Source organism: Antrostomus carolinensis, unplaced genomic scaffold (assembly GCF_000700745.2).
Source record: "Antrostomus carolinensis isolate BGI_N321 unplaced genomic scaffold, ASM70074v2 scaffold2637, whole genome shotgun sequence".
In the NCBI taxonomy this organism is placed as follows: Eukaryota; Metazoa; Chordata; class Aves; order Caprimulgiformes; family Caprimulgidae; genus Antrostomus; species Antrostomus carolinensis.
Genome location: NW_010326464.1, coordinates 27936 through 48838, shown reverse-complemented (window position 1 = coordinate 48838; position 20903 = coordinate 27936). Strand labels below are relative to the sequence as shown.

The window sequence follows — 20903 nt, the reverse complement described above, 5'->3', positions numbered from 1 at the left end:
AACGACAAGAAGAATGAGGGGCACTTAACCGCTTATTGAAAGAGCAATAACAAAAATTCACCTTCCCCCAAAGCTAAAAAACACCAAGAAAAGTGATGAGGAGGGACCTGGATGACCCTCCCACTGCTATGTAACCAGTATATACATTTCTGGTATGGAAACATCACCAGTGTTGGCTACAGGAGCAGCTATTATTCCCAGCACAGGAAATTCACAGCTTTTTTTTTCTTTCTTTCTTTCTTTCTTCTTACTGCTTGTATAACAATGGTTTTATTACATATATCCATCAGGCAATGCATTAGACAAGACTGAATTCCACCTGGATCTCTTCCCACACATTATGAGACAGATAGGAAGGTATTAAGAAAATAATCCTGATCTTTTACACCGTAACTGATTTTACTTCCACTTCAAAATTCTACCAATGTACAGGGAATCCTGCAGACCAGGAAAAAAATCATTAGAAGATTAAAGTGAAATTATCTGAAATAAAATATTTGGATAAGGGAATTTAAAGTAAGTTTGTCTTTATTAAAGACAAGAAGGGTAGGGGTAGAAATAATAATTTTAATTGCACTGTGCAATGGAATCATCTCAGGGAAATTGATATAGAAATGGGAAGAGAACACAAACAAATAGCTCAATACTCTCGTTGAAATACTATTTTTTCATTCTACGGGTTCTAACTGATATCAGAAGAGACAGCCTGGCAGGCTCATTGAAGGCAATGGGTACTGAAAACAATTTATAACGTTCAGAAATATGTCTCTAAGGCATATCACCATTGCTGCTGATGCCAAGCAAAAATACCAGAACTCTTAATTAAAACCAGAGATTTAAACAAAAGTAGCTTTATACTGATTCTCAGTGCCCTTATTCTTCTCACTCTTGACAGTAATCAGAGATGGAAGGTCTGATGTCCTATAAACTCCAGTCCTCATCCTCCCTTGGCAAGATCTCAGTTCAGAGATGTAACCTTCAAAGCTGAGGTTCCCTTCAGAATCATCACAGGAGCGTGTGCCAGTGTCTTCCAGTTTGACTCCGTCCACATCGATTATCCTGTTTACAGGGAGCTCCGTACCAGGGTTCTGTCTCACACCAGGAGGATTAAAGCTTCTGCCGGTCTTTGCTTTGTGAGAGGTTTGCTCACAAGAGTTTCCTGAAGCCCCTTGTGAATATTTTTTCTTTCTATGGTTTTCACCTAATAGAAGAATTAAAACAAAAAAACACAAAACAGGAGAGTTATGTATCTTCTGGTTTTAGCAGTTTTCAATATTGCAACCTGATTGATGTACCGAGTAGGCAACTAAACAGTAGATCTCAAAGATAAACGTTAAATGTTAATATGTATCTGTCTTAATTTAGCATTTTTCAGAGTTTTTAAAAAGACTCCAGTAAAAATAACCACTTAGTATAAATATATACACCTCTAGAACAAAAACTCCCACACCAGCAAACCCAAAGGAGAAGGAGAAGAATACAGAGCTTCCACTGGGGCAGAAGGGAAGATGTTCTTTGACTTGATCTAATCGCCAATACCAGATCTCTACTGACATATTACTTTTACTTGGCTAGAGATTAATTCTCTAACAGACTAAGAAAGGATGATTTGAAGTTGTAGTTCACTGTCCTGAACTGTAATTGAGCAATTATGGGCCATAGTTTACAGGATAAGAAGAAATAACTTAATCTGCTGAAGGGCTTTAAATATTCAAGAAACACCTGAGTTATGTGTGATTTTTTTAACCTTGAAGTTCCTTTCAAAATCTTCTAAAATCACAATTGTTAAAATTCAGGTCTATTCTCTAGCACTACTCATACAAAGTCATTAGTATCCCAAGTTAATCCTAGATTAAAAGCTTGAGCTCCCCAAAAGCTAGTTTTGCATTAGATGTGACACTGCAAACTGCTAAGCACTTGTTAAAGCAAATGCAGATTAAGCTGTTCTGTCTGTTTCAACAGCCAACAAGAAAGGAAGGACAAGGAACTAGTTGATTTTGTGATTCACACCACAGTTACCAACATGATTCCTGTAGTTGAGGAGCCCACATCATAATGATATAAAATGGGCAAAATTTTCAGGGAGAGAGAACTGCTTTAATTAGACCAACTGATATCTAAGAAAAAACAGAGAAACTTTCAAGGCTAAGGGCTTTCACTTAATATTTAATTTCTTTTTTCCAGCTTTTTCTAGTTGGTCTTTTAAAAGATACCATCTTAAGCAACATGTCTTACCTAAAACATTCATAAAATTTCTGCTGCAGTACACACAAGTGACTGCACATTCAGCCACACAAATCCCATGAGACTTGTGTGGTTAAATCCCATAGCTGGCTTTGAAATCTTTTATTTGTGTTTGTTCCATAAAGAGATGTGTACAGGGGTTTTGCAAGAAAAATATAATTCTATGTATAATCATCATAATCAAGAACTTTTTGATATGAAGAAGGGGAAAAATGCAAATGAATAGGACAAAAAAAGCAATTTCATACTGTTCCAATCAAATCACTCCAGGATCTTCTCAAGGGTTAAAGCTTTCTATTTAACGAAAATAAGTTAAAATTCTAAGTAGTACAACATTATTCTAGTGCTTTAGCTACAGTGCAGCCACACATTAATAATGTGGATATTCCACATCAGTAACGCTTCCCTTTTTTCGCATCCAGAGGAATTAGTTCAAAATCAAAAAAAATCAGCTGAGCAATAGCAGAGAGAAGGCAGAAAGCTTTCTCAGCCCTGTTAGCCCAGCACGACTCCAGCCTACTAAATTACAGCTAACATTTAATGGGGCTACATTACACTTGATGTTTACAGCTTCCTCCTGCAGCTGAACATTTAACTTTAACTGCTGTTTGCATGGCTGTGGTGTAAAATGCTATTCTTCTATTCTAAAATGTTTATCTTGCATGAATTGTACTCTTGATCTTTCTAATCTACTATTCTAAGCCCTTTGAGGAAAATCACTGATTTTCCTTTCACGTTGATTTAAAAGAGTTACTAATTTTTAAAAAGCCATACTAATGATAAATCACACCAAATAGTTTGCATTGACAGAGCATGAGTCATCCAGTTGTCCTGGCATTGAGAATACAACCTTCTACTAAATGTAATGTAAAGAAAGAACTTTGATGGTGGTGGAAGGTCTCATCACTCTGTTGACTTGAACTAAGCTGAAACACTTTCCACAGTCAAAAGATACATTATGAACATTAATACAGTCTGCATTAACAAGGTATGGGAGATGAAAGAGCTAGAACTTCCTATGGAGGAACTCTAGGCAAGGTGTAGTTATTGCTGTATTTATTTGGTTGCTAAGTCTTCCTACAGCTAAATATAAGAAATGCCATTAAGTCATGGAATTATGGTGTCACAGAGTCATGACACAGAGCAACTGGGCTTGCAAGTTGTCTAATAGAACAAAGCAAAAATAAGGTCAATGTTAGCTCTTGGGCTTCACAAGACATAAGCACATCTGAAGAGGAATAAATCTGCACTATGGGCACGGGTTTTTTATTAATGCCCTACTCAGGAGCAATGCCTCTGAAACATCTAATAAATTACTACTAGAGGCAGGACAGTAACAGAGAAGGTCTTATCTGAAATACTGGTTCAAGAGAATATGGAATTAACTACTAAGGGATGATTCTGTGAAGATGATTTCTCTTTTCCTCGCAGGGTAGAAAAGATCTTGGCTCATCTACACCAAACAGGAAGATGATTTTCAAGAGTAGCACTACAGTGAAAAAATATTTAAATGTACTTTTTTTTCTCACTTAAAAAAAAAAAAAAAAAGCATTTATGAAGCAAGGTGAGTTAGCACAAATAATAGGAGAGATTCCCAAAAAAAGCTTGTGTATAAATGTATCCTGCAAGTTTTAAAATAGTCTCAAGATTTGCATGTGGAGCTTTATACTGAGGCTGAAAAGATGCTACAACACTTCTGCGCTGGTCGCCTTCTCATATTTTCTTTTTGACTAACAAATACCTGAGCAAACTTAGCTATGCAGGGCAGCATCCAAGGTGCAGAGAGCTTTCAAAGATAAAATTTATCTTCACGTATTCTTGCACTGAAGTGATTAAAACCTCCATGGATATCTTTGTGGACTGCTTTGCCTCGCATAAATTATGTCAGGAATGATATTATGTTTTCCAGAATCTAATCTTTCAAATGTCCTACCTAACTTCGGAAGGGAAAGGAAGCCAGTTCTTAGAGCAGTAGTTGCTCAGATTAATTTCCAAACAGACAGGAATAGCATAATCATGGCTATTGGTAATCTTCGTCTCCCCTGCTAAGCATTCCATGCAGCTCTAAGGGAATTTTCTTGTGCATCTGATCCCGTTAATAAGTTCCAGCTGCTTTAAAGATGGGACTGTGCATGTCTTCTGCTGTCTTTAAATCAGAGAGCTGCTATTTTACAGACTCGCAGCTAAATGACTGCTTAGAAGGCTTAGTGCACTAGTCTGCCTTTTTCAAAAGGTTAACGATCAGGGAGTGTTTTAGCTGGTCTCCTGATTTCCTTTACCAACATTTCTCTTTCTCTGGTATTGTGATTTTGTGCATTATTTTTATTTTCTTTTTATATATCTATTTATTTTCAATGTGCCAATTTTAGTTACAATTCACTTGTTAAAGCATAATTTAGATCTGATCTGAAATTCAGCACCTTTATTTTTAAGTGATCAATACTCAATCTAGTTCAATTCACACCGTATTTATCTTCTTTTATAAAAGCAAGTAGATGTTTATTAAGTTTCACTGTAAGAGGTGAGCTCTGTATTTGAAAGTCCATACTTAGTGGATTGCATGTATGACAGAATGTTAAATTCTATTCTGTAATTTTCCCAACACCATTCCCTCATAGACAGACCTCTTCCATGCAGATTCAGTGTTTCACTTAGCATTCTAGCTTTGCTAAAATCCTACTGTTCTTGTCAAAATAATTTACTATATAGATGGCTCCCAGTTCTACTGAAAGGTAACAAGGTTGCCCTGTGATTTCTATACTGCTGATCCCAGGCATTCAACTTCTAATGTCACAAGGGATTAGATATTCAGTTAAAAAGAACGAGCTCCAGTTTAATGATTTTGTGCTGACTCAAGCAGATAAGAATCTGTTTGAAGTATTTCATAATACTTATAACTCTGGTGAAAGGAAATCACTGAAGTGATCAGGAACAACTCCCAGAATCGGTTATTTACTGGCACATACCACCTCCAAATGCATTTTTACTCCCCAAATTCATAGACTGTTCTCACCTCTGATTCCATACAACAACCTGTCCAAAGGTTGTTGTATGTTTCTCAGCATGCTGGCTGAGAAAGCTTCTTTTTTTTACATGACAGTACAGTAAAGGAGCTTTCCAATGGTCACCTCTGTAGTGGTGATCACTTCAATGTCCATAAATATTTCAGTAGGAGTAATTCTTTTCCTTAAGATACACGTAATCTGGCAAATTCACTCTGGGAAAGATACTTCTCTCTTCCTGTGTTAAACTCTTGTGAAATGGTCCTTCAAAATTTTAGGCTTCCCAGATGTGGAGTCTTTTAAGTGGTAGATAAATGACTTCTACACTGGCTGATGTACTATTAGTACTGTAAACTTCTTTTTTTTTTTCCCCCTAAGTTTGTAGAGAGATTTATGCTTCCAAATGGAAAAATATACTTTACATTTAAAATTTAGAATTCTGCAGGTTAAATTCCCTTCAAAAGTTTCCTTTCTTTTATCTCTTAACTGATACAAGATCGAGGAGAAAGAAGGTTTAATAAAAGGTTCCTACCTACAGGTTATGCTAAATCTTTTGAAAGGAAATCTGACTTTACATGCTGTATTACACTTGCATGATGAAACACCAACTGCAGCATATGCTCAGTACCTTGAAATCTGACTCAGTAACAACGAGGACATCAAGCTAGGAAATGGATTATTCTACAAAGCAGCAACACTCTGCATTACCAGTCTATTTATTTTTGCCCTGGGAATTTCTGGAATACATTTGCAGCGTTAAGTTTAGAAACACAGGGCGGATAGAAGTTCTTTCATTGCGCTCATCTCAAAAGCATTCATAAGAAGAACAAAGAACAAAACATTATTTGCAAAGACAAATTCTGAATATTACATAGAAGAGGGAGCTGGTATGACTCCTGCTGCTCACCAGTGGAATATATAATCACAAAAAGAAACACTGCAAACTGCGTTTGCTGCAAGCAGTGACCCTGCATATACCTGGCTACAACAGCTGCTGAAGGAACTGCACACAGCGTCATTTAAAAGTCAGGAACAGCCTGAGAACACACAAAATGAAAAGTTCTGAATTTTGACCCAGAGTGACATGCATGCCCTCAATAACGCCAGCCAACTTGCTGAAGCTCCCTGTTTCTCCGCTGCTAAAATTGAAATAATTTTCAGTTGAATACTTTCCAAGCAATGGGAGATATACCTCTGCAACAGTCTACAACTATTCAGGTCTCAGTTTGATCTTCCAACATTTATTGTTAACATTGGTTTTGCTTTTCCGTCACTAGTCGGTAACGGTAGGTTTAATTATGGTGGAGAGTAGTACATTGGGAAACTGGATTAAGTTACTTGCATCAGTTTTAATTTAATCTGCCATTCACTATGTTATTTTTCTATTACGAAATTCTAAAATGTGGTTTTAGCAGGGCAACCAGTTACTTGTCAATTAATAATTCAACTAAGTTCATTTCATCATCTACTTGTAAGTCGCGTGTTTGAATAGATCTGATCTTAGCCTTTGTGCATTTGGTTCAAAGAGCAGTTGTAACTTTTCTAACATTTTATCTACTCAGTGATTAAACTTGTAATTCTCTCTAAAATGTGTATAGTGCTGTTTGATTGGAATAAGCTTACATTTCAAATAATTACCCCTCAAGGCCTTTCTCACTTCCCAGTTGTCTACTCGTAACATAACTCTCCTTCTCCTTTGTTTATTATTGATCACAGTCATGTACTACATGTAATTCTTCCATTTAACCATGCTCTGATTAAAAGAGGATTAACAGATTCTGGCCTTAGTATTGCTGGATCCCCACAAGTACTTCTTTATATTGATCCAGAATCCAATTATCTTCTATAAAATTACACATAGCCAGTAAGGATATAATTAACTGCAGGACAACAGCCTTTGTTAAAAACAATGAATTACATTATTTTTCACATCTTTTAGCTATAATCCCTTCCTTCTCTTAAATTTTTATTTCATTTACAATTTCATTTATGTGGTTATCTTGATTTACATAGGAAACACTGCTGTATTTTCTCTAAAATATGCCACATGAATTAAGAGATTAAGTAAAATATTTGTTACATTAAATATTATAGAACTTATTAAAACAGTAAAGGTTTATTTTGAATTTTTGAAGATATATGCATGATTGTTTTTAAGCACTTGTAATTCATCCTTATAACTGAAAAGTTTAGTAGCCAAAACGTGAAGGTAACAGAAATACTGTTGATATTATCTGATCTCTATTCCTTGGTTGCAGTGTCCTACATCCTCTCTGTGAATAATAAAAGAGCCGTAGGGATTTTTTTTTTTCTTAATTTTTTGTGTGTGTATGTGTCTTTGGGAACAATAGCCAGCCCCAGGCTCCGAGAATCCACCCTGCATTTTATTTCTGCATAATTTATCTTTCAAAGCAAAAACATCCTAGCACTGGTACTATCTCATTTCTGAAATAATTCTTTCCAATAAGAAAGGAAGCAAGTTGTTTTTTAGGATATGATTGTCCACCTATTTCAGAAACAAAGTGGTATCTTCAGAACAAATTCAGTAACTGCTTATGCAGTCTAAATTAATCCTTTATCTTCCATAGCCACATTATTAAAGTGCGATTCCAGATAGTTCATCATGCTTTTATTTTCCCCAGATGGCTCTCTATCTTAATCAATGACATTATAAACCTATTAAAAGGGAGTTTGGAATAAACTGAATTGCTGGATCCAGTATAAACATCAGCTCAAAAAACCCTACCTTTTTCTTTGGTAGGCAATAATTCCATTGACTGTAATTGTAATTTCATTTTAAGACTATTTCTCATCCTAAATGCAAAAAACAAACCCCAAAAAACAACCCAAACAAACAAAAACCAACCACAACCCCCCAAAAAAACCCCCACATTAATAACAGAAGGAAGAACAATTTGATGGAATCAAATCTACAGTCTGTGCACATTCAGTCTGGATTGCTGCAAATTGTCCTATGTAAGAATGAAATGCTACTCCCTGAAAGAGCCCAACTGCTACCAAAACGAAATGCCCACCTACTTTGTACTAGAGGCAACAATCACAGTGGAATATCGCTGAATAAATAACCTAGTGCAAGGCCTCTGGCTTTATGTTCACAGCTCCTGAGGGGCTGCAAGGTTTGAAAGATTGCCTCTCCCATGACAGCTACTTTTCACTTGGGTAATGAGCATATCTCACCCCCTGGGAAAAAACTGGGCAACTTTCAAAGAACCTAGACTATACCATGCAATTAAAAATAAATAAACCCAAAGAGATTAAATCGGTATTTTAACTCTTTCAAAAACGAATGCATCACTTCAAGCCAATTACACCACACCATTATTATTTCTTCCACAGATGGGTACTAGCACCATTATATGTAGACATACGAAGTAAGCGGATTTCAGAATTAGAGTTCAGATTCCAGAAACCTCTGATTTTTAAAGTGGGAAACTTGCCAGAACTAGCAAGCTTATTAAAAAATGAAGACATATTTTTCTTGATGAGTAAGGCAACTAGAATCAGTAATGATTCTTGTATTGCAAACTGATTTGATACATACTTCATAGCTAAATATTACTACAGTATAAACTTGTTTCACTCATTTAAGAAAGTTAAGATCTGTGTTTGAAACATCGTTCTCAAATGCTCTGAGTGATGCAAACCTCATTTTGCTGTTTTCCATTATTCATATTTTGCTTTCTAGATCTTCAAATTAAAAACAAAACAAAACAAAACAACCTCAAGAGTTACCTGTTACAGGGCTGGATATTGGCCTGGCTTTGCTACATCAGCCTGCGGTTAGAGAACTGCCTCCTGCAGAACGTGAGGGGCTACTTCATCCCCCCCAGCCTATTTCCCAGCATCTATAAACCATCTATAACGTATACAAGCCCAACACATACTATAAGCATATATGTCATTTACCTTTATACCAATTTGAAACAAAGATTATAGACCAGTTTAAATTAGGTAGTCATTATTTTTCTTTTTATCCCAACATTTTAATTCAATAAACCAATTAGAAACATATTTTCCATTGATAAGAGATTATGACTGGAGCACCATTAAAGCACTTAAAAAAGCAACCATTATTAATGATTTAGTCCTTTGAAACATTGATTATTGACTGGACATAGTTTCCAGCAGTCTTTATGGTAAACACTGTACATCATTGAATAGTCTTTCCATGCAAACTCCATGAAATCATGAAAATATAAAAGTTTTGTTTCAGCCCACACTTTTTCCATAAAAACACCGTTCTTTAGTAGAATACAGTTCCCATAAAATAGTAGTGTAATGTGAGAGGAGTGCAGAACAGAGCTAGTGTATGCAACAAGCTTGTAGCAAAAAAGGTGGTTTACATCTTTCTTTTAGATTTTTGTTATTCCTCAAAAAAAAAAAAAAAAAAAAAAAAAAAATGTTATTCCTAAAAAAAAAAAAAAAAAAAAACAGATAAAATCTGGTTTGTCACAAAACTAAGAGAAACTGATTTTAGTCTCCCATAGGTGACTACGAAAAAAAAATAAAACACAATCACCAGTGAAAGTGATACTTTCCATTCTATTTCATGGAATACATGAAAATTAAAATTGTGAAAAAAAAAAAAAAATTACTATGTAGGATATTAGTTACTTGTTGTGGAAAAGTTTGAATAATTTTAAAAGGGGAACTGCTACAGGACTTTCAACTGCTTCATTTTCTTTCATGGAGGCCCATGACTACATGGGAACACAGCGATTTTTGGAAAAACTACATTTTCAGCCCCCAGAACACAATGAGACCCAGGTAACAGCACCACAAGCCTCTCTGCAGTATATATATTTTTATTTTTTTTTTTTTAATTAGGCTTCACAGTACTGCTACATGGGACCCACCTCTAAGAATGAAAAGGGTAGTGCAGTCTCCAGCACCCATCCAACCCTTCAATTCTTACCCAGGACTATCAGATAAAGAGTTTGTTATATTGGTTACTCCACATCAAATGAACCAAGATTGCCAGTTCATTTCTTAAAGGCCAGGGAAGAATTGCTTTAGTTTAAAACAAGAAGGAAAGTAATGAATATGAAGTTTAGCCCAAGAACCCAAAGATAGAAGAGACTCTCCTTTCAGGAGTTCCTGTTACGACTCATTTAAAATAAATCTCCTGTCTTATCAGCCTGCTGGTGCACATGTCAATGCCACGGATTTCACATGTGACCCATCAGCATCTCAAGACAGCATTTGCCCTTTGATATCTCAATTATTAACAATATTTGTTTCACGGTAATGGTTTGTGCATATCTATTAATCTGTTTGGTTTTAGATGATAATTTCAATCAGAATTCTTAATCCAGGACTGAAAGAACTGTTTTTAAATAACGAAGAAAATCAAAGCTTAGAACCAGTTTGCATAACTAGGTCTAAAATTTATTACTCCTGAGAGAACAAAGATACAAAATACATGTGAAAACTACACAAAGATTTCTACAAAGTAAAAAGTAGAAAGTGGGAAAAGGGAAAGCTACAGTTCAGTGATTACACAGAAATGTATGGCATGCATTAAAATATTGTAAATTCATGAAGTGTTTTTTAAGTGCAAATGGTTTAACAGTTCTCACTGAAAAATATGCAATTTCATACCTATGTTGTACACTTGTCATATTATCAGAAAGACACCAACACAAATCTATGCATTTACACATCAATATGTCTGAAATACATTTTGTGGTTTTGTTATTTGTAGGCACTGGTTACAAGTCTGTTCAATACTCAGTTTCAGAAATTAAGTGGTAGCGCTTATAGAACATTTCTCAAATACTACTAATAAAGTAATTTGTTTTTAAAATACCAAGAGGATGAAATAATTTGCATTGCCATTTATAAGCATCCAACAAGCAAAGAATTATTTACAAATCATCAACCATACAGATAAAGAACAGTATCAAATACTCTGTGTAAAAAGATAAATAATTAAAATGTATATTCCCACACCACAAAGAAATGTGATCATACAAATTATGGCACCATATGTTTGTGAAACATCAAAAATAAATGTAGCACATAGATACCTCTTCTTATATTTTACATTAAAATGTACAGTACAATGACTGTAAAATGTCAATGTCACAACACCCATCGTCTTCAAACTCTTGTTTCTGGTAATAGCAATTATTATTAGAGTCCGTGTTTGTAAAGAAATTCCATACTTCAGTCTTGGGCTAATATTGCTCTGTGATATTGCTAGACCATGAAACTTACATCCTAAAAAAGGTTACATATTTTCTTGAAAATTATCTAATAGAAAGAGATATTTCACATGTTAATATTCTGGGAGAAAGTGTGATAGATGCAATCTATTTCTCTGTGCAGCAAAGTATGGTTTAAAAAAAATGAACATTATTTTTAGTCACAAATAGCTAATTTATTAGAGAAATATTTTTAAAATTAAGGTTTATCCATTTCAAATTTTATCATAAACAGTACTGCAATTTTCAACACATAATTAGGGTTCCTACTAAAACATTTAAACTTTCAAACCCTAATCATGTATCTCATTATAACAAATGGATCAGAAAATCTGGAACACAATAGCATCATGCAGCTCAAAATGCTGATATCCTGTTTTGTACTCCTAGGGTAAAGAATTAGATAATTACAGCATATGGATGTATTTTAAAGGTTTGTCTGCATGTGTCCATTTTGGCCACATGCCAAATCCAAACAAAAGTACATTGTTAAAGGCAACCAGAAATGTTACAGTTGTTAGCAAAGACTAAGGCAATATTTTTTAATTTATTTTTTTTTTTTAATTAAGGTGCAGAGAGAATTATCTTTCTTGTTTTAATGGGTGCCAAATATTGATTAACAGTGCCAAGGAAAAGTAGTTTTACATGAAAGGAAAGACTATTAAAATCTAGAAATACCTGAATTGGATCTTTGATATCCAGATTTTTCCTGATTACCTGCAAAAGGAGTTGGGGGTGTATAGTTGGCTTCTGTGAGTTTACTGACTTCTGACGGTGGTGTTGGTGGTGGCGGTGGTAGCAAAGTGCTGTTAGGGCTACTAATATCTCCTTCAGCCACAAGAGTCAAGTCTGCCACATTCTCATCATCTACCATCTGTATGCCTTCAGCTTGTAATTCTCTTGACTGCCTTTTCCATATTGTTGCATTGTTTTCCTGTGCATGCGGAATTGGAGACAACGTAGTATTAAATGGAACACTGAAAGTCTTCTGATTGTGGAGTGCTGTCAAAGCAGATTTATGTTTATTTTCTGAATAATCCATTTTCTTAACTGAATTTTCAGTAAAGTTTTGTATGGGCTCCTGTTTTCCACTTGGTGATGTACACCCATCCTTGCTATCATTTTTTGAAAGTCGCTTGTTGAGGCCTTTAGGGCCTACAGGAGTAGATGAGGATGGTCCTGGTCCAGTGGGCGGTAAACGAAGAAAGTCAGGAAGGATAAGGTCTTCTTTCCTTAGCAATCCACGTTGGTCATCTGCTCTGTTACTTTGAGCTTTGGATATGAGTTCAAAAAATTCTATTGGGGAAAAACCCAAAATTGACAAGTTTTTGTCAGAAAGTGCAATGTCATTAAAACGTAAATTTTCAGTACATTTATTTTCCATGAAGATCTTCAATTCTTTCAATGCTGCCTTGAAATAAGATCCCATGTTAATTAGGAACTTTTTCAATTGCAGCAATGTTCACTACCATCACTATAATTAAGACCATCAGGATTGCTATTGTAAGAGTTTTGCAGTTTAGAACAGCTGCAATTCACTGAGCCTTGAACATATCTTCTGTTTTATGCAGTTAATAAATCTGTACGCACACACAGGATTTTTTAATTCTTTACACAAAACAAGGCTCTGGTCTTACTGACAATGGGTGCACGTTTTTATATTCTGAATGCTTTTTACCCATCTTAACTCAAAAATAACCATGCCATTTGGAAGTTCAAAGACTCAAAATGTCTCGAACTTCCTTGTTATATTGAATTTCTCATAAGTTTAATAATATTTTATCACAGTTTAAATTTAATTCATAGTGTAGTTTTAATTCAAGATGTTATCATCACAGAGCATGATCAGATGATGATTTAAGAAACCCCATTTTACTTTGCACGGAATCAGTAGCATATAGGTGTCAATAACCATCAAAAAAGTCATTACTAAAAGCAATGGGGCAGCTTTTTTAACAGAGTTTTTAACACAATTAGAAGTTATTTTCTGATCATGTCCTTAATGATGTCCAATGGTTTAATATGTTTCTATATAAAAATAATACTCATAGTGAATCACCACTGTTCTAGAAAGTCTCAAAACTTGGCAACAAGAAACTTATCAATCGTAAGCCAAGAATTATACCACTCCTCAAAAAAGAAGCATCACAACAATAAACAAACTCTTTGGTACAAAACATATAAATATAAAAATATGTAACTCTTAATACAGGGTCTCTGCACATCCTAATTTTTCAAGAAGAGAGCATTGAGACTACAGAATATTAAATATGCTTAAAAAGGCCAACTCCAACAGATGCATTAAAATCAACAGTTTCCACCCAGCTCATAAATACTGTTTGAAGCAAAAGCCATTACCAAATAAAGCACAGAATGTTAGTATCAGTTTTAACTGAGCACAATATGAAGTCATACGCTTGCATTTGTACGACCTTATTCCTAATCCTCTATTCACATTTGGCAGGCTCTGCAATGTATTTGTAAAAATAACTCAACATGCTTTGTCAAATGCCATAAAATCTGAACGTAGCCAAGATGGAAGCTTCAAAATGCTTCTTATTGCCAAAGTTTTGCAAAATGGTGGTATGCATATTAAAACATGCAACATTTCTAATATCCATCATACAAAAATGTTCCTTTTGGAAATTTCAAACTTCATAGAACAGTTGTTTGTTTTTTTCATTAAAAAACAGTCTACAACATTTGGTACGTATTTTCCAAACTTGGACAAATTTCACAAAATTCAAAATAAAATGTGAAAGCCTCGAATTCTGATGTTTTCAAATTATGTTAATGTTTTACTCAGCCCTAGGAAGAAAAATGAAAATATTAAAATATGGAAAATAAGTTAACAAAATAGTAAGCAACAGAAAATTATAACATAAAGTGCACTAATCTTTTGTAATAACACTTTTATTAACAAAACACCTATTTTGCAATAAAAGTTTTAGTCAGCATTTTTTTCCATGCCAGTCAGTGGACATTTATTCACAGATGAACATTCACTTGCTGTATAACTGTGCACAACCAGGTTTTGGACATACATATTAAGTAATATCAGCAGTAAATTTTAATCTGTGGATAAAATATGTCCTCTATTTTTTTTTTTTTTCTATTTGGGAATAGAAATCCAGGTTGGATGAGGCTTTGAGCAACCTGGTCTAGTGGAAGGTGTCCCTGCTGATGGCAGGGGGGGTTGGAACTAGATGATCTTTAAGGTCCCTTCCAACCCAAACCATTCTGTGATTCTGTGAAATAGGGTAGAATGTGCAGGGCTGCCAGGACAGGTAATTGCTTGTTAATGCCCTATGGGAGAAGGTGGCACATCAAGATTTCTACTGCTACATCGTTTTTATTCCTCTTTCTCCCATGGACATCTTCCTATAAGAAAGCAAATTCTTTTATGAGTTCTTTTCCAATTATATCACCAAAACTATTAAGATGTAATTGAAGGTAAAAATAGGATTCAGAATATTAAAGATTACCACTAACTTTGCTTATTTCTACTTCAAACCATCTTTCAGAACAGTTACTGAATGTAAACTAAGCTTTTACGCTTGCCCATCACAGCTCCTCCACAGTCATCAGATTTTACTGCCCTGACTGTTATAGACTTTAGCATAAAATTTTCAAAAATTCTTACCTGAGTAAATTAGGGTCTACACTATTGTGCAGAATGCCTTTCAGTGAGTTGAAGACTCTTACATAAAGGTGAACAGAAAGGCAAGCTTCTATATTGCTTGCAAAGGGTATCAAATAGGATATTCAACTGCAATTGAGTAGCTAATTCCTTTTTATTTTACCTGGAATTAGGTAGCTTCCACTTTTGAAAATCCCGCTAGGCACATACATCTATCTCTAGATATTCTTAAAATTTTACCTTCAGCTTCAAAAACTTCACAATTCAAACACAGTATCAAACAAAAATATAAGGACCAGGACTATGATTTTCACAATGCAGTATTAAACACACAGTACCTTTTCCTACACAGATACAAAATTCTAATTTTTCTAAGACTACTTATGATAATACGTAAACTATAAAGTTCACATACCCTCTGCTTCATCCAAATTTATTTTCTGACATTTTTTTTTCCCAATCTTTGCAATAGAGTCTTCTCTCTTTGACAGCCGGACTTCCCTAGCATTTTTTCCATTTTCGCCTTTCATTTTGATAGAATTAGACTTTCCTAGAGTTCTTCCCTCTCCCTGCATTAGAAGGAAAGTTAAGGTACTACTTACATTTAGGCTATATCATTGTGAACATAATATGGTCTAAGTGAATAAAAAAGTTATTTTGAAAACACATTTCTCTAACACCACCACAACAAATGTTTTCGTTTAATCTTGATTATTGCAAAGAACATTTGCCATAGTAGTTCCCAAAAATTTATAAACAAAAATAATACTGTTTACTTTGAAGAATTCACATTATAGAAAGGGCCTCTGAATTTCATTTTCAAATACAGATAAGCCAATGAGACACAAAACAAATACAACACAGTGAAACAACATCATGAAGACAAAGTTCTCACAAATAAATGTTGTTGACAGTGGAAAAATATTGGATAAATTTTAGCTATACTCAATCTAGTTACACAGTCTAGCTGATTCAAAACCATGGATGAATGCAGCTTTTAGTACAGAATTACAGAAGGAAACAAAAGATGATCTAAGGGACAAAAAGCATCAAAGATGACTTACAGTAGATACTTGATTTCTTGAAGTAGTTACAGTGGCACTCTGCTTTACTGATGCACCTTTTTGTTTATCTGTAAACACTGAACATAAACATACCTTCTGTAACTACAAATTTATAATTTCTCAAAGGAGTAATATTTAAAGTGACAGTGATGCACAAAACAGATTTTTTTTGCCTTAAAATTTCTCAAAGATGTATGCAGAAAATGAAGAGTGAACACCACTGATATCCCCAATACCTTTTGGTCAAAACTTACCAGAACCTCCCTCTATTTCCCTAATATTGGCAATACTTTTAAAGGTGCTGAAGTTTCATTTAATCTCAGGTAATAATTCGTGATTCTCAAATTTAGAATTTAAACAAGAAAAAAAAAATCAGCAGAAAAGACCATTGAAAGGTCAAACTGAACTTTTTCCAACCTGTTTCATGCATCAATCGTTTTCTAGACATTACCATATCCTCTTTGTCTACTTCTAAGTAACTAAATGGCTCCTTCAATACAACAAATTAACAGGAGACTGAACTGCAAACACAGAATCATGGCCCTTTTTTACCGGTACATTGACACAGAATCAGCCTACTGCTAGAATGATCCTCTATGATTTAGACTTTCCTGGCAGCACATGAAATTGCAGTTTCACTTGTAATCCTTAAACTGATTATCTGTAAAAGTATTTAATTGCCATCTTTTTTCAAAATGACAATTGGTTCTGTTTGTAATTCTGAAAAATTACAAATCTCCTTCTCGTCAATAAATACGTCCACCTTTAGTCTCCTAGTTCTTTCTCAAAGAGTATCTCTACTCTAAGTCAATTTAATTTAACCACATCTAATTTAATTTTTAAAACTAATTGTTCTATATCTACAAAAAAGTCTCCTAAGGAAACCAAAGCATGTTAATTGCGCCAAAAGATTGTCAGCTGTTCAGTTGATCAACTTCTATTTTTCAAATGATTTTGTCCAAGGAAATCACAAATTATATCCTTTTTATTGTTATCTCCAGAAATCATCACTTAAAACTGGAGATGTAGACTCTGCTACTTTCTCATGTAAGAGGGGGGTTATCATAGCAGTATATACAGCTGTGGCACAAACGGCATCTGTTTTACTTATACAGAATATTTCTTACTAATTAATTGCCAAATTCATAGAAGTTATTTGGCATTTTATTCTCATTATTATTACTAGGTACTATGTCCCTAAATGTGTATGGGGATCTATGGCTGAGTGCAAGTAAAATATTCAAGCATTACTAGTGCAAAATTTCTTGCAGGAACAGTAAAGTACTTGCTATCAAGAGATTAATTTATTTTTCAGTCTTTAGAAACTGCACTTCTTTTGAGTTAAAAAGGATATATATTACATGTAACATATCTAAATTCAACCACATTTACCTCACCTTCACATCAACAGAAGAAACTAACCAAAGTCAGAAACTGATTTGACATCATAAATAAAAGCTTCTCTGTCAACTTACCTCTACCCTTTGTTGGCTCTTTTTCATCTAGAACAACCCGCTGACCATCCAGATTAGATATAGGGACACCAAGATCAAGTGGTTCCTGCTCACCATTCTAAAGTCGGATCACAGTTTGTATATAATAGAGAAAAAAAGCTGTTTTCAGAACAAATTTATGCAGTCTGACATTCTTTGAAAGAAAATGAGCAAAGTATTTTTATGTTTCAGTGTAGCCTCAATATATCTTTCTTCTACCATTCTAAAAATGTTTATTCCATTTGTGTAAAACTATCTTGATTACAATGAGCGTAACCCATTTATGTGAGGAGAATGGTATTTGGGGAAAAGAAGATAGAAGGAGAAAAAAATCATCCAATTTGCAAGTAGGCACAAATACTCTATGAGCATTAGTGTGTATGTTCAGCAAATCTTATTTTTCAGAGGAAGTTTGAGATTATTTTATATTCTCAATTGGCTGTGTTTTGTTAATTTTGTAATTTTATTAAATTAGTTTATCTTTATACCAGCACATTTTTCAGTTACTTTAAAAACAAGGAGTGGTTCAGTCAAGACAGTATACTTTCCAGAAACACCACAAAAGTAACTTTCCATTTGTTTATATTCTACCATAATAGAATAGTAGAGAAAATGCTAGCCGAGTGTTCAGTAGCAGAGAAGCTGAATCAGTCTGCTTCCGCAAAAGTTTTCTGCAAGGGGATCTGAGGCAACTTTCACGATTCCCACAGTAGCTTCTACTAATCTCAATCAACTTTCACTGGCTAATAATGGGAAAAGTTGAGCTCCGTAAGAAGTTAAGGCTCTATTATTTAGGATGTTGGATTTATTATGAAGGAGAATATAAAACAGATGCAGACTACAGCTCTGAGATAACTATTAAGCATAATGGTTATGACTACTATGCATTTTCATCTCAATATGTAGTTATAAATACATATTTTAATGCCTAATTATAAGGATAGGAATAATTTCAGGGATTATCATATGATCTTCTTCAGACAAAAATACTGCAGCTTGAATTACATCAAAAGATACTTACTAGTCTTGCCACAAGTTCATTAAGATTTAGACCATATTTTGCAACCACAGGCCTTAAGACTTCTGTTACTGGTTTGGTGGGTTTAGCCTTCAAACCAACTGATCGATTGATTGGAACAAGATCCAGCCTGAAACATATCAATTGTAACATTTATTATATATTCCAATAAACAAAATTCACAAAAGATATAAAATTTAATCTATAGAAGAGTCATACTAGCTTACAACTAGTGACCCTGAAACTTCACTAGCACAAATCTATCCCAACCTGAAGTTACAAAGCACTTTCAATACAAATAAAACTTCCACTGTTTCACTTGCCAGAACTGAGTGGAGGCATGAGCCAACCTAATTGCATGGTGATCTTCACACCAATTAGATACATTCCATAGCACTTTCATCTTTACAGTGAGACCACCCTGACCATTCTGGTCCAGGAGTGCTTCTGAAGTGACCTCATGCCTGTATGCAAGAAAAATATTTCTTCTCACTTCCACAAGAGAGACTCACAATGTCCTATTCAATTACTTGAGATGGACTTGGATAGGAATTTTTATTTTTGTTTTTAAGCATAACAACAAATACAGTGGAATTCCAGATGATGCTGATTTCTGGCTAGATGCCACCACATCTCAAAAAATTGCTGTAAGAGAAGCTTGTATGCAAAAGCTGTAAAAGCAATTCATTTGGAATTTAAAGGATAAAGCCAGCCCTCTTTAGAGTCTATTATGTAATTTTATATAATTTCATCCAAGGAACAAAAAAATAATGAAAGATGAAAAAATTTTTAAAACTCTTAACAACTATTCCATTTATGTCTATTTCCCTGCACTGTGTCTAGTTTGTTGGGTTTTTTTTAAATGCTTTTCATCTGTGCCCTGATTCCTGAATAACAGCCATATTTGACTAAAATGGCACTACAGTACAAAAAAAAGGGAAGGCTTATTACTAAAAAAAACCTATCAGAAGAAATGTACATTATGAGAAGAAATGAAAATTATTAGTGACTTTGACAGTCACAATTAAATGTAAACCATCATCTTTTCTCTCATGCAAATAACTTAAATACAAGATGTTTAGTTTTATTGACTTTTCCCTTCTGCAAGAAATCTGAAAAACTTCATCTTTCATATTTTCTCTGAGTACAACACCTACTAAACAGAAATGAACAATTTTAATCATCAATTGGTAACTGACACAGAAGTGGCGAACAATCAGGTAACCAAGTATATCCACATAGTATTTGTCTGAAAATATTCCAAATATTTCAGTATTTTTGCTTACATAGTGTCTACCTACCGAAGGAAATAATGTAGAACATTTCTACACTTCAATTAACACACAAGTAACATATGGTCCTGCCTACTTAAAGTTCCCTTTTGATTTTGAAATTCAACAAACTCATACCTAATAAAAGACTGCTCAATCTCAATTTCAAAAATGAATGTGCTATATCATACTTACTAATCTGAAGTACTCTTAAATAGAAACTAGCCCTGCTTCCTAAAGAAAAGTAACATAAAGCCAAAATGAAGAATGTTTGACAAAATAGATTTTGTTTACTTCAAAAGCACAACTCAATAATGTATCATAAACATTCTACTTCATGACTTTTTCCTGAAATAATTATTTCAGGAGTTTTCATAGCATTAGTTTGGACTTTCAGAATTTAGGAACATTAAAATATTTTGTAGCATTTTGGAAAAAAAAAACAGAAACAGATTCTTTTGAAAAAAACTGTATACTATAAAATAATATTACACAATACTAAACATATAATGTACTGAATTATACCCATATTAATAATAATGTTGTAACACTGACTTCAGATTTAGGGTTATAAATCTATACTCAGATTAATTAATACTTATACAATTAGTTTTACCGTAATCTTCCAGTTAGGTACATAATTACAGATATAAATGAACAGGAATATATAATAAATAAATATATCCATTTAATCTTAAAGGACTATTTTAATTGTTGCATTTAGGATTGGACTAGCAGACTTGCTGTTCAGTTTCCATCTCATTCTTGTGTTGCTTCAACCCACTAAACATGTCTCTTCTGATGTGGAAGGTCCCTCTGGACCTGAAGATCTCTCCTATATGCTTGCTCACAACTGCTTCAGCTTGAGCAGTTAGACATGATAATAATATTTAAAAGTCCCTAAACTGGAACACTGGCATCAAAATCCCTCTTGTACTCAAGAC

At 34.1% G+C, this 20903-nt stretch overlaps 1 protein-coding gene across 1 annotated transcript in view; it reads right to left on the bottom strand.

Moving 5' to 3' along the window:
• Positions 1-548: 548 nt before the first annotated feature.
• LOC104527761 (regulator of G protein signaling 12) overlaps positions 549-20903 on the bottom strand; it is a gene marked incomplete at its 5' end in the record, with an annotated part of 47529 nt that continues 27174 nt past the window's right edge. Inside the window, 6 exons of the mRNA XM_029085860.1 lie at positions 549-1201; positions 12152-12769; positions 15529-15682; positions 16178-16245; positions 17653-17749; positions 18692-18818. Coding sequence (XP_028941693.1) covers positions 837-1201; positions 12152-12769; positions 15529-15682; positions 16178-16245; positions 17653-17749; positions 18692-18818 — 1429 coding nt within the window. The remainder of the gene's footprint in view (positions 1202-12151; positions 12770-15528; positions 15683-16177; positions 16246-17652; positions 17750-18691; positions 18819-20903) is intronic.